This window comes from Mastigoproctus giganteus, chromosome 2 (assembly GCF_048544385.1).
Source record: "Mastigoproctus giganteus isolate SK-2022 chromosome 2, ASM4854438v1, whole genome shotgun sequence".
NCBI classification, from domain to species: domain Eukaryota; kingdom Metazoa; phylum Arthropoda; class Arachnida; order Uropygi; family Thelyphonidae; genus Mastigoproctus; species Mastigoproctus giganteus.
In genome coordinates, this window is record NC_143576.1 from 194,083,402 (window position 1) to 194,101,785 (window position 18,384).

The 18,384-nt window shown below is 37.1% G+C and overlaps 1 protein-coding gene across 1 annotated transcript in view; it reads left to right on the forward strand.

Moving 5' to 3' along the window:
- Positions 1 to 18,384, forward strand: part of LOC150089873 (uncharacterized) — a 228,103-nt gene that overhangs the window by 136,406 nt on the left and 73,313 nt on the right. The window contains exon 11 of the mRNA XM_090390118.1: positions 15,518 to 15,698. Within this exon, the coding sequence (XP_090246244.1) occupies positions 15,518 to 15,698 (181 nt within the window). The remainder of the gene's footprint in view (positions 1 to 15,517; positions 15,699 to 18,384) is intronic.

The window sequence follows — 18,384 nt, forward strand, 5'->3', positions numbered from 1 at the left end:
ATTTGCAGAACTTAAGCATCTCTTGGTAAGAGGATCCCTTCATTCCCCTCACCAATCTTGTTGCCCTTCTCTGTACATTCTCAAGTAAATCTACATCCTTCCTAAAATGAAGCCTCCAGACCTATACGTAGTACTCACGGCGTGGCCTGACCATTGCCTTATACAGAGGGACAATCACCTCCTATTCCCTGCTAGCAAAATTCCTATATATCATTGACAAAATCCCATAACCTGCCCTGGGAGCCTGTCTGCATTGCTCAGAAAACTTCATATCTAACTGCAGAATTACTCCCAGGTCTTTTTCATTTTCTACCACCTTAAGTGTAGTACCACACAGTTGGTACGTTTCTCTGGGGTTACTTCTACCCATATGCAGTACTTTGCATTTGTCAAGGTTAAACTTCAGTTGCCACTTCTTAGCCCATCTGCGCGAATTATCTAGATCCTGTTGCAGTAGCACACTGCCATTACTGTCATTAACAACCCTGCCAACCTTTGTATCATCTGCAAACTTCGACATTAAGCCTGATATACCTTCATCAGTATCGTTGATAAATATACAAAACAACAGTGAATCCAACACCGAACCCTGTGGGACTCCACTAATAACATTAGTCCCCGAAGAGCAGCACCCATTGATTACCACCCTCTGTCTTCTCCCACTTAACCATCCTTTTATCCTTTGTAGCAACTTACCCTTAATACCATTCTGCTCCAATTTGAACAATAGTCTTCCATGCGCAACAGTGTCAAAAGCTTTCCTGAAATCCAAATATATGATATCAAAATTATTTTTTGCATCCAGTTCTTTTGTAACCACATCATAATATCCTATCAAATTTGTCAGACAAGACTTTCCCTTAACAAACCCATGCTGTGTCTGAATTATTGCTGCAGTCTTGTCTAGATGATCCTGCAATGCATCTTTAACCAGTGACTCCATTATTTTACCTGGAACAGAAGTTAAACTAACTGGTCTGTAATTACTCGTGTCACCCGTCGATTCCCCTTTGTGAATTGGGGATACCTTTGCACATCTCCAGTCCACGGGAACCTCCCATGAGTCCAAGGATGCTCTCATAATTATGGCTAAGTGTTTGCTTAGTTGCTTTGCTGTCTCCTTTAATATAACTGGATAGATCCCATCCACCCCAGGTGCTTTTCTTATGTTTAACTTCAACAATTTCTCCTCCACTTTGCTCTCAGTTATTACAAAATCATTAAGTATCCTGCTACAATTTGATAACCTTCTGCCATTTTCAAACCTTAATAATTCCTCATGTGTGAATGCAGATGCAAAATACTCATTCAGTTTGTTTGCTATCTAAGCAGGATCATCAACAGTCAAACCATCGATGTCAAGTGGACCAATCAGATTCATCCCCTTCCTTTTAGAGTTTATATAAGTAAAGAAATCCTTGCTGTTTTTCTTAGCATCTTTTGCCAAGGATTTCTCGTAATCTGCCTTCGCCTGCCTAACCTCCTTTGTGACCTGATTACAGACTAACTTATATCTGCCATAGGCTTCTGAGTCGCTTGATAATTTATATGCATCCCATGCATTTTTCTTCTCTGTTACGAGTCTCATTAGTTCATTAGATAACCAGTTAGGCCTAAACCTTGAACAATATTTCTTAAAGGTATGAAACTTTTAGTAGCATCCACGATTAATTCCTTGAATGCTTCCCACTTAGAATTTACTGTTGGTAACATCGTCAGTTGATCCCACTGTACAGAATTTGAAAACTTTTTGAGACCACTGTACTCACCTTTACGGAAGCAAAAACCCATTCCTTTACCCCTGATGGTAATTAAATCTTTAAGTAAATCCCACATCAGTACACTGTTATCACTGCCACCTAGTGGTTCCTTGATCTGCAAATTCTTAATGCACGAATGATTACTGCTGATAACCAGATCAAGAGTATTACTCTCTCTGGTTGCCTCTCGAACATGCTGCTGCAGAAAACAATCGTCCAATAAATCTACAAAAGTCTTGACTAGTGTCTGTGACCAACCCACAAGTTCCAGTCTATATCTGGGAAGTTAAAATCCCCCATTATAAGACATTCTGATTTACTAGCCCACTCTATTTCTCTGTACAATTGTTCATTTTACTCATTCGAGTCATTAGGCCTATAACACACTCCTACTCTTATTTTTGCTTTCGCAGTGCTTATGTACCCACCAAAATGACTCAACAGTGCACTGTTCATCTATATCAACTGGGTGAACTTCTTTTGATTTTATGTTTTTCTTAATTGACAGCATAACACCTCCTCCCTTTCTATCCTGTCTATCCTTTCTGTACATGTTGTACTCCCCAAATTCCTGTTCTGCATTCCTTATATCTGGGTGACACCACGTCTCTGCTATCCCAATATCCACCTTTGATGTCTTGACCAACACTTCAAATTCATCAAATTTATTTACTATACTTCTAGCATTGGTATACATGGTCCTATTCCTAGTTACCCTAACACATCCCATATACCCACCTATTTCACGATGACTGCCATCCGTACCTGAAACCCCCAACACCCCTCGCTCCGGGTCGTTACTTATTCTAATAGAAGTTGTGTAAGAATCACCTTCACCTCTGCCTGCGGCTACTGTTAAACTATTAATCCTTGTATCCCCCCAAGCTATCAGTTTTCCGACCCACCTAACACTGCCTTGATAGCATCAGCAAATATTCTTGCACCCTTTCTATTTAAGTGTATCCCATCCCTGTAGAAACAGTCTCTCCTGTTAACAAGTACAGACCAGGCTGAAAAAAATTCTATCCCTTGAGCCTTGCACAATCTTTCCAGGGCCGAATTGATCGACAAGGCTTTCATCATATACTTCCTCTTATCGTGTCTGGGCAGAATTGCAGACACTTTCAAATTCAACCCTAATTCTCGGCTTTTGTTCAACAGTGACCTATACTTGTTAAGTAATTCTGCCGGTTTCCTACTCTTAATATCATTAGTGCCAATGTGTACACCTATATCACCTTTTGTGCCCTTAAAAGATGATATCCGCTCTACAACGTCATCAACCTTTGCCCCTGGCAGACATGCCCTGGTCCTATTCCACCTATCCTTTTTACAAAGCATGTTCCTCGTTTCCCTGACAATAGAGTCACCAACAACTAATAGTTTCTGTGGGACCAGCGCATTCTCCCTTGGGGGTTGCCGCTGTGTTGCGTGATGACCAAGTGCAAGCTCTGTTGTTGATGTGGGCAGCTGAGAGCTTGATGGGCCCCTCAATTTAGATTCTTCGAGGGCATCCACCCTGTCCTTCAAACTCTCATATAGGCCCATAACAACGCTGAGTTGTCGCCTGATTTCCTTACATCGCGCGCACACAAAGACATCCCCCATGGCAATATCATGTTCCGTTTCAGAGATTTTGGCAAGCATTTCACAAGTTGCACATTTTTTTAGGCTGCGATGCGTTGGAGAATCGCCCCCCTCAGTTCTCCTCCGAGTCACAGCACTCCTGCCACTTTGTGCCTGTTGCTTTGCTGCTTTAGTTTGGGGCATGCTATTTTAAATTAATAAGATCAATAAATTAAATTAATTAAATGTCAATACTACTCTATCTAATAGGAACAGTGAAGCGTATTACTCTATGTAATTATACTTTAGAGCTATCTAGTTACCTCAATTAAAAATTTGAATTCCCTACCACTATATACAAAAACAATGGCTGCAAGATTCAAACAACAATTGTTATATTGGTTTACTAAATTTGTGAATACAGATGGGTCTATCTGCCGGTAAGTGGAACAGTCCGATATAATAGAGTCCACTTTGCTGATATAGTCCATTTTATTCATAATAACTACAGTGTCCCCTTTATCTGCTCTTTGCATAAGAATATCTTTGTTCCCTCTAAGACTACACAATGCTATAACTTCGTTCTTATTCAGTCTGGGTACCAAAGAGTTTTGGCATTATTGACTATCTGATTGACTTGCTGGAACAATAAGTCTTTTTGCAGAATGTTGCAGAGACCATATTCAATGTTTATCACAAATTGTTTCTTGGCGAGTTTATGAGGGGGTAAATTAAAATTCAGACCCTTCGAAAGGAGTGAGATCTGATCCTCAGATAACAGATATGAAGACAGATTAGTGACTTGTTTATATGTCGCCTCATTATGCATGTGATGTGTTGAGGAAGAACATATGTAAGCTGGATATGTGTTATGTATTACACATAATTTAAGATTGAATATGAGAGATTTTTTGTACAATATGGTGCAAAATTACATCAAAGTGACATTGAAATATTCTGCACAAAAATGTCACATTTCCTTTCCTTTCTGAAATATTGCTTTCTTGAAAATATCACACTAAAATTTGCGAGGGTTAATTTTAATCATAGGTGTCCCGGTAATAATATGGCGCGATGTGCTTTTGCCACGTCACGCCATATTATTAAACTCGCCTTAAATTCTTGTTTTGCGATGAAGAGTAGTTATGTTTCTCAAGTTGCTGCACTTCGTGACAAAATAAAAAAATATTTACATTCAAACAATTGGACCGTTTTGAAATCCTTCATAGATTTGAGGTGGGACGCATTGGCCACTGACAAAAAATAGGCACTCGAATAAGTTAAATGCTTTATTAACAGTTTCAAATCGGGGTCAACCCCCACCCCCCTTATACAGATGCAATACACCTACCGACAACCCGGACATGTTTATGCAAGCGGACGCTCGTACACCCAGGGGCACGTCTGCTATTTCTACACTTAAAGTGAATGGGGTTGCACATAACACATATCCAGCTTACATACTTCCCCATCACATCATATGCATAATGAGGCAACATATAAACAAGTTACTAATCTGTCTTCATAAGCGTTATCTGAGGATTAGCTCTCACTCCTTTTCGAAGGGTCTGAATTTTAATTTAGTCCCTCATAAACTCTCCAAGAAACAATTTGTGATAGACTTTGAATATGGTCTCCACAACATTCCGCAAAAAGACTTATTGGTCAAGCAAGTCAATCACTCCAAAACTCTTCAGTACCCAGACTGAATAAGAATAAAGTTGTAGCATTGCATAGTCTTAGAGGGAACAAAGATATTGTTATCCAAAGAGCAGATAAGGGAGACACTGTAGTTATTATGAATAAAACGGACTATATCAACAAATTGGATTTTATTATATCGGACAGTTCCACTTACAGGGAGTAGACCTGTCTGTATTCACAATTTAGTAAACCAATATAACAAAGCCCTAACTGCATACTGTAAGAATGATTTTATTTTTATGGCCCAATTAAAAGAGCTGAAAGCGAGGACTTATAATATTCCTGTACTTTTTGAACAGATTAAACTTCACAAACCCAGTTTTCTCATACTCCCTATTGTATCATAAAAAAATTCAGCATTTTCACACTTAGCTGCACACTTATATAACATCATAAAATCATATAGACAGTTGATAAAATTTGCCATAAAAAACTGTGACACTCTATTTAATAGTATTATAGATATTAAGTGGCATTAATGATAAATTATTTTCATTAGATGTTACTTCATTGTACACCAATGTAAATGTAAACTATGCTCTTGAGTTTGGGAACTGTTAAATAACGATACTATCGTGATTAATCAAGCTTCTTCTTGAAGCTAGTAATTAAAGTCTGTATATAGTGTTTAAAGACACTACAGTAATACCCCGAAGTTACGCGATAGGTGGGTCCGACGAAAATCGCTAAAGTCGAATTTGCGTAAGTCGGGGTAAAACTTTGCATATAAATACATATAAATTTTGTTTAATTGAGACCAAGGACTAACAAAAACGCTAGTTTAGAAGAAAAATATTTAATAAAATTGCAGTTCTTTATACATATTAATACAAAATATGTATTAAAAAAATAAATGAGTTACGTAAAAAAGTTATGTCGATGGCTTCATAAAATCTAACAAATTCGTCTGACGACAACACAGTGCCTTCTTTTTTTCACGCAGAATTTCTTCATAGCAAGCTAATAATTTTTTTATTCCTTGCTTTGTAGCTATAACGCGTTCTTCGTTTGAGTCTGTGTTCCAAAATTTTTAAGCCCTTTCTAATTGAGCTGAGACCTTCTGTCAAGCTTGCAATTGTCATGTGCTTTTCTGGGGAAACTGGGTCTGAAGTGTCGGATACTTCGGTGACGTTTTGCTCACGCATCTCTATGCGCTCATTCATTGTCAGCTCCTATGTGAATCTAACAGCTCGTTGACATCATCACCATTGACTTCCAAATCTAATTGCCTGGCAAGTTTAACAACTTCTTCTATCACATGAGCGACATGATCAGTTTCTGGCGTTGTTTTCCTCTCGTTTTTGGAAAAAAATGGACAAAGTTTCTTCCAGACACCATTCAATGTTTTTTTGTGAATTTCATCCCAAGATTCTTCAATGATTCTTACAGCATCTAAAACATTGAATTGTTTCCAAAAATCTTTAACAGATATCTCACTATTTTGTCTCATAGCTTCATTCAGACGTGCAAATGAACGCCTCGTGTAATAAGCCTTGAATGTTTTGATGACTCCCTGGCCCATCGGTTGAAGCAGGCTGGTTGGGTTTGGAGGCAAAAACACAACTTTCACACACGTGGGTCGAAATTAATTAGGGTGGCAGGAGGGTGACCGGGTGCATTGTCAGCAAGAAGCATCACTTTAAATGGAATCTGTTTAGACTTGCAATAACGTTCGACTTCGAGTATGAAGTGGTGACCAAACCGGTCCTCAAAAATGGAAGCTGTCACCCAAGCTTTATGATTTGACTTCCAAATCACTGGTAAGCTAATTTTAGATATACACCAAACGAAAAAATCAAGAACCGCATAACTCCGAGTTCGCGTAAGTCGGGGTATTACTGTATATACAAACAAGTTTTTGGTTTACCAATGGGTTTGAACCTGAGCGGTCTTATAGCAGAAATCTATCTTGCTGATATCGAGCACATACATTTAACATTTGCTGACGAGGCTAGTAGGGGCCAGACGTGTTCAAAGCCGCTAAGTGGATTTTTCTTATTTATTGATTTGAAATTATTGTTTTTCTAAAACTTTTGATTTAAATTTAGTAGTATAGCATTATTTTGTGATATTTCTGATTAATCTGGTGTATTTATTCTTTACTCGGCCTTGTAATTGCATAAAAGTATCGGTAAGGGTATCAAATCCACGTGTTACAAGTTACAACTCCGCTGAACGAGAAGTTTTTTGCCAAATTTAGCCGCTTATTGAATATCTTTTACATCAAATTATTTTTTGTAAGTAGCTTATAGACCTAGTAAGGATCGTTGGTTTATTCTGAATTGGGACAGCGAGATTTGAAAGTTAATTAATACTTAAGTGTCCATAGATTACCGTTCGTAACTTCCGCCTTTGTCTTTGTCATACGATCGTTATATATCGAACCTAGATAGCGTTAGTATAGTATACGTTATAATATTTTCAGCGATCGGTAAAATCTATTAAACTTGTTCAACTTCGTTGGCATTTAAATTGCACTTTTAACTAAATACATATACCGACTTAGATTACAAACGTAACATAATTAATTAATACATAACTGATACGGAAGTTATATAAAGGGAACTCGGAGATAATTAATACTTGACTGATCGATTAATACTTGACGCTAAAAATATATATCCCGTTATAGCTGTGTTGGGAGATAAGTTAGGGTTATAAACTGAAATTGAAATTTTATTTAAATTAAAAGTAATCATGACTCAGACCAGAGCAGCAAAACAAAAGGCTCAAGCTAATGGAAGTGCTGTGGCTCAGAGGAGAACTGAGGGGGGCAGTTGCCTTCTGAGTCACAGCCTTCTAAAATGCACAGCTTGCATGATGTTTGTGGAGCATTCAGGTACGGGACATGATATTGCCATGGGGGATGTCTTTGTGTGTGCACGATGCAAGGAGTGTATCGAAATCAGGCAACAACTCAGCGTTCTTATGGGCCTATATGAGAGCTTGAAGGACAGGGTGGATGCCCTCGAAGGAACTAAATTGAGGGGCCCATCAAGCTCTCAGCTGCCCACATCAACGCCAGAGCTTGCACTTGGTCATCGTGAAACACAGCGGCAACCCCCAAGGCAGAATGCGCCGGTCCCACAGGAACTAGTAGTTGTTGGTGACACTATATTGTCAGGGAAACGGGGAACATGCTTTGTAAAAAGAATAGGTGGAACAGGACCAGGGTATGTCTGCCAGGGGCAAAGGTTGATGACGTTGTAGAGCAGATATCATCTTTTAAGGGCACAAAAGGTGATATAGTTGTACACGTGGGCACTAACGATATCAAAAGTAGGAGACCGGCAGAATTGCTTAACAAGTACAGGTCACTGTTGAAAAAAAGCCGTGAAATAGGGTTGAATTTGAAAGTGTCTGCAATTCTGCCCAGACACGATAGGAGGGAGTATATGATGAGAGCCTTGTCGATCAATTCGGCCCTGGAAAGATTGTGCAAGGCTCAAGGGGTAGAATTTTTTTCAGCCTGGACTGTACTTGTTAACAGGAGGGATTGCTTCTACAGGGATGGGATACACTTAAATAGAAAGGGTGCAAGAATATTTGCTGATGCTATCGAGGCAGTGTTAGGTGGGTCGGAAAACTGCTAGCTTGGGGCGATACAAAGACAAATAGATTAACAGTAGCCACTGGCAGAGGTGAAAGAGATTCTTGCACTGCTTCTATTGGAATGAGCAGAAGCCTGAAAAACAAGATTCAGGATATTTCAGAGACTGCTGGGAGTCATTGCGGTACAAGTAAACACATGGGTTGTGTTAGGGTAGCTAAGAATAGAAATAGGTGCATGTATACTTGCGTGTACACCAATGCTAGGAGTTTAGTAAATAAATTTGATGAATTTGAGGTATTGCTCAAAACATCAAAGGCAAATATTGTTGGGATATCAGAGACTTGGTGTCACACAGATATAAGGAATGCAGAACTGGAATTTGGGGAGTACAACGTCTACAGAAAAGATAGACTGGATAGGAAGGGAGGAGGGGTTATGCTATTAGTTAAGAAATACATAAAATCCAAGGAAGTGAAGCCAGTGGACATCGCTAGACAGTGCAGTGTTGAGTCAGTTTGGTGTGACATAAGCATTGGGAGATCAAAATTGATGAGTATAATAAGAAACTGTACAGGGTAATAGAGTGGGCCAGTAAATCAGAGAGTCTTATAATGGGGGATTTTAGCTTCCCAGATATTGACTGGAATTTGTGGGCTGGTCACTCACACACTAGCAAGGCTTTTGTGGATTTATTGGATGATTGTTTTCTACATCAGCATGTTCGGGAGGCAACTAGAGGGAGGAATACTCTTGATTTGATTATCAGCAGTGATTCTTCATGCATTAAGAATCTGCAGATAAATGAACCACCAGGTGGCAGTGATCACAGTGTGCTGAAGTGGGATTTACTCAAAGAGGTAACTACCATTAGGGGTAAAGGGAAGGGTTATTGCTTTCGTAAAGGCGACTACGATGGACTGAGACAGTATTTAAATTCTATACAGTGGGACCAACTGATCATGTTACCAACAGTAAATGCAAAATGGGAAGCATTCAAAGAACTTATCTTGAAAGCTACTAGACTTTACATACCAACTAAGAAATATTGTTCAAGGTTTAGGCCTAAATGGATGTCAGATGAACTGATGAGGCATATGGCAGAGAAGAAACATGCATTGGATACATACAAATTAACACATGACACAGAAGCCTATGATAGATACAAGTTGATCTGTAACCAAGTTACAAAGGAGGTTAGGCAGGCGAAGGCAGAATACGAGAAATCTTTGGCAAGGGATGCAAATAAAAACAGCAAAGAGTTCTTTACTTATGTAAACTCTAGAAGGAAGGGGATGAATCAGATTGGTCCACTTGATATTGATGGGTCAACGGTTGATGATCCTGCTCAGGTAGCTAACAAACTAAATGAATATTTTGCATCGACATTCACACATGAGGAGTTATTTAGCGGGGGGAAAGCCAGAGGTGTATTCAACTCTAGCAGTAAGCTAGAGAATCTTGTAATAACTGAGAGTAAAGTGGAGGAGAAATTGTTGAAGATAAACACAAGAAAGGCACCTGGGGTGGATGGGATCTATCCAGTTATATTAAAGGAGGCAGCAAAGGAAGTAAGCAAACCCTTAGCCATAATTATGAGAGCTTCCTTGGACTCAGGGGAGGTACCCATAGACTGGAGATGTGACCCCAATTCACAAAGGAGGATCAAAAGCTGACACAAGCAATTATAGACCTGTGAGTTTAACTTCTGTTCCAGGAAAATTAATGGAGGCACTAGTTAAAGAAGCACTGCAGGATCATTTAGACAAGACTTCAGTTATAGCTGGGACACAGCATGGTTTTGTTAAGGGGAAGTCTTGCCTGACCAATTTGATTGGATACTATGATGCAGTCACAAAGGAACTGGATGCAGGGAATAACTTTGATATTATATACTTGGATCTTAGAAAGGCTTTTGATATTGTTGCACATGGAGGACTGCTGCACAAGTTGGAGCAGTGTGGCATTGGAGGCAAATTGCTGCTGTGGGTAAAGGGGTTGCTGAGGGGGAGAAGACAGAGAGTGGTAATCAATGGGCACTGCTCGTCGTGGACTAATGTTATTAGTGGAGTCCCTCATGGTTCAGTGTTGGGTCCATTATTGTTTTCTGTATTCATAAATGTTATTGATGATGGTATATCAAGCTTAATGTCGAAGTTTGCAGACGATACAAAGGTAGGCAGGGTTGTCAAGGACACTACTGACACTATGCTGCTGCAACAGGATCTGGAAAGGTTGAGCAGATGGGCTGAGAGGTGGCAAATGAAGTTTAACATTGACAAATGTAAAGTACTACACATGGGAAACAGCAACCCCAGAGCAACGTATCAACTCTGTGGTACTACACAGACAGTGGTAGAGAATGAAAGGGACCTGGGGGTGGTTGTGCAGGCAGATATGAAGTTCTCTGAGCAGTGCAGACGGGCTGCAAGAGTAGCTCATGGTGTATTGTCAATGATATATAGGAATTTTTCTAGCAGGGATAAGGAGGTGATTATTCCCTTGTATAAGGCAATGGTCAGGCCACACCTAGAGTACTGTATACAGGCCTGGAGGCCTCATTTCAAGAAGGATGTAGAGCTGCTGGAACGAGTACAGAGAAGGGCAACAAGATTAGTGAATGGAACAAAGGGGTGCTCTTACGAAGAAAGGCTTAAGATTTGCAAATTACAGTGTCTGGAGACTAGGCATCAGCGAGGTGATCTGATAGAGGTGTATAAAGCATTGAATGGTTTGAGCATGCTCAATGCTGATGGGATCCTTCCTCTCGCTCAGAATAATCACCTGAGAGGGCATAAATTCAAATTGAGGAAAGACAGATGTAGGATAGACGTGCGGAAATTTGCCTTTAGCCCGCGAGTGGTTGGTTGGTGGAACAGACTTCCATCCCTTGTCGTGGAAGTTGATAGCCTAAATAAGTTTAAGGCTCAGCTGGACAGGTATTTTGAACGAACAGAGGGGTGAAGTGGGAGTGGTGGTTTTTCTTTTTTTTTTTTTGGCTGATTCTGCATAAGCTTGCTTTCTTGCATCAAATGCCTCTACTAATGCTAATGCTCTTTCTCCCATCATTACTTATTATGGGAGATATATCGATGATATACTTGTAACAGATCATAACACCACTCAGGACATTCTGTAGGTATTCAACAGCATTCACATGAGACTACATTTTACATTGTAGGAAGAACATATAGAAACAATAGCCTGAAATTTCTTAAATTTCACTCTCACACGTGACGTGCAAAAAATACAATTTAGCATTTACCAAAAAACCCTCCAATTTGGGGATGTACCTGCATTACAGGAGTTATCATCCATTCACTTATAAGAGATCCATAATATTTAACCAGTTTTTCAATGCTTACGATTATTCCACTTCTGAACCTACCTTACACTTAGAAATTGATACACTAACCAACAGGTTTTTAAATAGAGGCTGTCCTCTCTCCGTTATAAATAAAATCAGATTACAGGCTAAAAATAAGACAGCAAATACAATAACTATTAATAAAACCAATTTCCGAACCATATGTCGAACAATGGTACAAGCAACTCAATAAACTCTTTAGAAATACAAAATTCAAAATTATAGCCAGTCCCATGCAGAAACTCCATAATATATTAAAAAATCACATAGTTCTTCCTTCTTGTTCGGCACAGGTAAATGATCTTGTATACAAGATTTCGTGTAGTCAGTGCGATTCATTATATGAGGGTCCATTCGCTGTACTTTAGATTTACGTGTCAAGCAACATGCTGCTTCTGTCCACACATCGCGCACAACCATGTCGGAATTGGCCTTTCATGGTGTCAACGAAGGTCACGTATTCCTATTCAATGAAGCGGAAATTTTAAACATACAACATAATTACATAAAATTATTGATCGCTGAAACTCTCAAAATGAAACTACACAAAAATTCTTTCAACGTGCAACATCCTTGCGTAATTTCGGATTTCTGGTCTTTTTTACGCATGCATCAATACAAATAATCTCTCCATTTAAGAGCCAAACACACGCACACACACTTCGCGATATTCCCATCCTGTGAACACAGCGATCAGCCGAAAAGCATTGTCTACTTAAGGAAGGGAAACAGCTGTGGATTTCGTTTAATTTGAGTGTTCATCCACATTTTAATTGTGATTTTAATCTTTTTAATTGTGTTTTTATTTTTAATAGCGATTTTAATTATTTATTCTGACACAATGTGTTCTCACACTTATGGCCTTGCTGTGGTGGTTTGATGTGTTTCGGGGTCGGGCTCTCGGCTTTTGATTCTGTTGCGCGTTGAATCGGTCGTATCTCTATGAGTGAAGGAATTCATTAAATTATTTTTTTTATCCGTTTTTCATCTCATTTTATTTATTACATTTGGAGAGCATTGACTGGAAGCATTCTATGAAAAAGATTGAGGTAATCTCTTACTCTTTGTTAATATATATAGAATTAATCTAAAAGCCCTACAGAGTTCTTCTGTTTCTTGAATCAGTTGACTCCAATAAGTTTAATTCTCAGAATTTATAAAGAGGGAGTTTTATAAAATATTATATTATGTCAGATAAAATGTTTCAATATTTTAAGGGCGTAACGTTTATAAATAAATGAATGTTACATAAATAAATAATGATTCAAATTGGAGTATTTCATTATGTAATAATAGAGGATGAGATTGATAAAATGGGGTGATATATTGTACGAGCAGATCTGTTTTCAAAGAAATTGTTATATGAAAATGGGGATTGTGGGGGAGTCAGTGATATTGTTATAAAGTGTAATGACAGCACTGACTCTGTGGCAGGGGTATTTCAAATGGTATTATGCAGTTTATCAAGAACCACCAACACACATTGATTAACAACTTGACATATCATGGGTCATCTATGATCTTTAATTTAATTTTACATACTAGCCTACCCTTCATTATATTTTTATTCCACATACTGAGTGGTTGCTCATTTGGTCTGAGTGAATTCACTATTCAACACAGAGTTGCCAGTTCAGGCTACCTTCATCTAATGAGTAGTCTGATAAAGCCAGCCTCAGTTGTGCTTTTGGGTTTTTAATGAATAATGGATTTTCCTTTGGATAATGTTTATTCAATTAAAAACAGTATTAGTAATTTTAGATTGAATCGTGGAGTTCCCAAGACAACAAAGCAGAAAAATATAACAAAGGGAAGTATTTATTAACAAATATGCATTATATTATTTTCCATTTATTAATACATATAGCACTATCTTGAGAGAGTGGAAGTCACATGAAAACATTTTAACATGTGCTCCATCAGAATCCAAAACATGTTCACCCATAGTCATCTTTGGAAATGAGTCTTCCATGGCAGTATAGCAGTTTTGCCACTTTTCACTTGTTGGGAGAGATCTGAGTTCCAGTCCCATCATAGAAATTTCTAAAGAAGGAATTTATAAAGATGGACTAACTACAGCCCTGATATTCAATTGGAGTTGTAGCTAATCTCAAGCAGAGAGAGTAGGATTATCTCCCATGAGTTATTCTTAGTTTTTCAACCCTTACAACATGCAAATTGGCCCATGAACTTATACCAGTGGCTCACTATAGTGCTAAGTTGCTGATGTGCCTATAACCCTACAGCTTTGGAAATGTTCTATTACTTCAGCCAGAGTTTCTTAATTGACTCTTTACAACATTTCAATTTTTTGTTTAAGATATTTAATTCTGTGTGCATTGTCCTAGTAGTTTATGAAAAGCATGTCCTTAAGAAAATTCCATAAGAAGTCACATGCATACAGTGACTATGACTGTCCGTATCTAAAATGTGCAGGAAATTGGTAAGATAAAAATCATGATAATGTTCACTGAGAACATCCAACATAGCATTTGTTGTATGTGGCTAAGCCCCATCCATTTTAAAATTATATTTAGCTACACCCATACTTGTAGGAGATGCATATAATAATAAGCATTCGCCAATATGGTGAATGCTGACTGTTATTTGCATCTCCTTGATAGTCCAGTGATACCGAGCTGAAAGAGCACATCACACTGGAGTGTTGTTTCTCCAGTATTTTATGAGTTTTCTGAGAACACAAACATGCATCTTCTCCTTGTTAATGTAGCCATTCTAACTTGTTTGAAAATGGACTTCATTTATAAAGTATGTACTTGTTAGACAGCTGGAGTTTTCTTTAAAAATTCAGAAAAGTTAACTTTTCTGTCTTTATCACCATTACCAAGAGATTGCTGCACTTGAATTTTCTGGAGAAACAGCTTTACATCTTTTTGAACAACCTTGTTCATTGTTAATTCTTTTAATTAAAATTTTGGGTAAGATGTCTCATACTTATATGTTCTCAACAGTTTGTATTGAACACATGCAGAAACATTTTCTGCATGTCTTCTTTTCATCAGTTCTTTTTATTGTCAGCAATGAACCCAGTCATTTTAAAGTTGTTAACTAGTCTGGTTGTGTTCTTAGTGAAACTGTTTTCACTAAGAACATACACTCTATATTGTGTATGCTATGTTGCTCAGTATTGCTTTTGTGAAATGGCTGCTAGGAGCAGAAGATTTCTCATTTTCTGCTAAGTTTAGAGACACTGTCATGATGTATGTCATGTGTTTAACTTTCTTTTTGTAGAATTTTGTTTTATCTATTTTTGTGCATTATCGATGCTCCCTTTCCTATTCAATTCTTTAGTTAATTGCAGGTTTATGGTAAATTTATTTTCAGTGTTGCTAGCAGTAAGACCCTTGGTTCCTCATATAGAAATCATTGAGATACTATATTTAACTTCAGACATTCATTTTCCATAATCATCTGCTCTGTGTATGCACTTTGTTATTCATATTTTTGATAAACGTGTATATTGGAATATTTAATTGTGCTAAAAGGTTAGAATGGTATATTGTAGAACTTCAGAAGGCAAAAGTATTAATATATTATTACTTTTAATAGGTGTCAGAATTTGTGACTGGTGCAAGCATAGGGATCACTAGTACATCTGGGACACCTTCCTCTCCCTTTCCACCAGCACCCTGTGTTACAGCAACATGGCCAAATCTCCAGGATACTTTACAGTTTGAAAGAGCAGCTGCCTCTATCCTTAAATCTCAGAGACCACACACTATATCATCTGGTTTGATTTTTATCATCTTGTTTTCTTAAATTAGAATTTTTGAAAAGTTCATTTTTATCAATGGCATCTAGAAAAAAAAGAAAGAAAAAAAAAAAAAAACAAACAAATATTCAAATAAACAAGAATGGCATTATGTAACAGTGTGTAATAGATTTAACAGTATGTTATGGCCATTGTCCACTTGTAACAAGCATGACATTTTGAATGTCACATCCAGCCTGCACCATGCTACAAATATTTAGTCTATGCTTTCAGCAGGCAAATGTATTATAAGAGTGATAGGTCAACACTGCTAATTAGTCTGTAATATGCTACTCTGTAAAGAGTAGCATATTTGGGTTATTTGATAGGCAGCAAATGCATTTTAATACTTAACTAAAGCAGTGTTTGGTGACTCTTGTCAAATTTGAATGTTTGTTACCTGAGTGATGTTATATAACTAGCTTCCATATTTATGGTTTTTATGGCTTTTCTTCCCTCCCTGCAAGGAGGGAAGGAGAAAGGCAATATCTTGAGACAGACTAAGCAGAGGATTTAACATCAAAATGAAGTCAAACTAATATAAAAGTGCAACAAATTAGGTAGAAAATTATGTACTTAACTTTGCATTAATGATCACACAATTATAATTCAAAAATGAAGAGAAATTGTCTTAATATTATTGTTCTTATAGACTGAATTACAAAACCATAGTCCATGACAGTATAGTGGTTTTGCCACATCACTTGTTTGAAGAGGTTTGGGTTTGTTTTCTGTCTATGACTGGAGGAATTTCTCACGTCCTCTTCAGTCAAAGTTGTAGGATGTAGTTAGCCAATCTCAGGTGGAGGAAGCAGAGTTTCCCCCCCCCTTTCGTGAGTTATTTTGGGTTTTTCAGTCCAACAACATGCTAATTGGCCCATGAAGACATACTTATACAGACATAATACACAGTGGCACAATATGGGCTAAGTTGCTGATGCATCTAAAACCCTACAATGAAAAATGCAACCATAAGTCAGAGTCTAATTCTTATTGATTACATCAGTTCCCAGTGTTGTTAATCATGTTGCAGGTGCAAATATATACATATATATGGACTTTGTGTATCGGCTCTATGGAATAAGTTTGCATATGTTTTATGTTTATGTTTTGAATGTTTCAAAGCATTGTCAACAAATTATATGAGAATACCCACCTTTACATTAAATCAATAGAGGTGAAATGTTTTCTAGAGCTGATAAAACAGATGGTACACTGAGAAAGCTTTTAAATATATACTCTTAAAAATGTTTTGAAAACGTAGGGAGAGATTAAGATTGCAGTTGAAGTGAACCATAAAAAAGTTGATTTAATTGACAGGAGAAACTAGTACTGACTAGATATTACTTTAAGTACTCTAAGCATTTTTTTTTTTATTATTCTAAACCACTGAAGACTGCACAGTCATTTTTTTATTCACTGTCAAACAGCAATAGCTCCATAACTGATAAGTTGATTCTTTTTTACATCAAAATTTGTGCAAGTTTGATGTAAAAAAGAAAATTTGGGGGAGGGTAGGAAACAGTCCAGCTATCACTTATCAGAAATTGAATACTTGTTTGATTATTGAAGAAAAATTAGAAGAGGAGGGATTATGAATCCTAAAAGTGAATAAAGATACTAGGAACTGATGACATCTGACCAGTTATATTAAAGAGAACGTTTATGAAGAAATGTGCTTTTCTGCATACATTCATTGAAAATCAATCAATTTAATAGGATGTAATTAATGAGTCTAGGAAAATTGATTGCCAGCAATTTACCGCCGCGTCAGTTTATTGCATTTTACCGTCTAGAAGCAATGAGATGTGTTTGGTCAAATCATAAAAAGTTATTTTTTATTTACGTTTCTGCCTTAATCTACGATTAGCACATTTTTTGGAATTCTATGAACTGTGAGGGAATAGTACGGAAATAAAAAAAAAAAAAAACACATGTATGGAAATATGTAATTTAATAGGTAGATTATGTATTTTAATAGTAACATGTATCACAAAAATAAAAAAAATCCATTATTTTAACAATATAACAATTGGTTAATTTTAAACTAAACTAATTATAACATCACTTATCAGAAATTGAATACTTGTTTGATTATTGAAGAAAAATTAGAAGAGGAGGGATTATGAATCCTAAAAGTGAATAAAGATACTAGGAACTGATGACATCTGACCAGTTATATTAAAGAGAACGTTTATGAAGAAATGTGCTTTTCTGCATACATTCATTGAAAATCAATCAATTTAATAGGATGTAATTAATGAGTCTAGGAAAATTGATTGCAGCAATTTACTGCCGCGTCAGTTTATTGCGTTTTACTGTCTAGAAGCAATGAGATGTGTTTGGTCAAATCATAAAAAGTTATTTTTTATTTAAGTTTCTGCCTTAATCTACGATTAGCACATTTTTTGGAATTCTATGAATTGTGAGGGAATAGTACGGAAATAAAAAAAAAACACATGTATGGAAATATGTAATTTAATAGGTAGATTATGTATTTTAATAGTTACATGTATCACAAAAATAGTCAAAAAATCCATTATTTGAACAATATAACAATTGGTTAATTTTAAACTAAACTAATTATAACATTAGGTATGTCATAGTACACTGCAAAAATTCAAAATGAATGTTTATGCAATCTTCAGAATCAGTCACGTTGGGA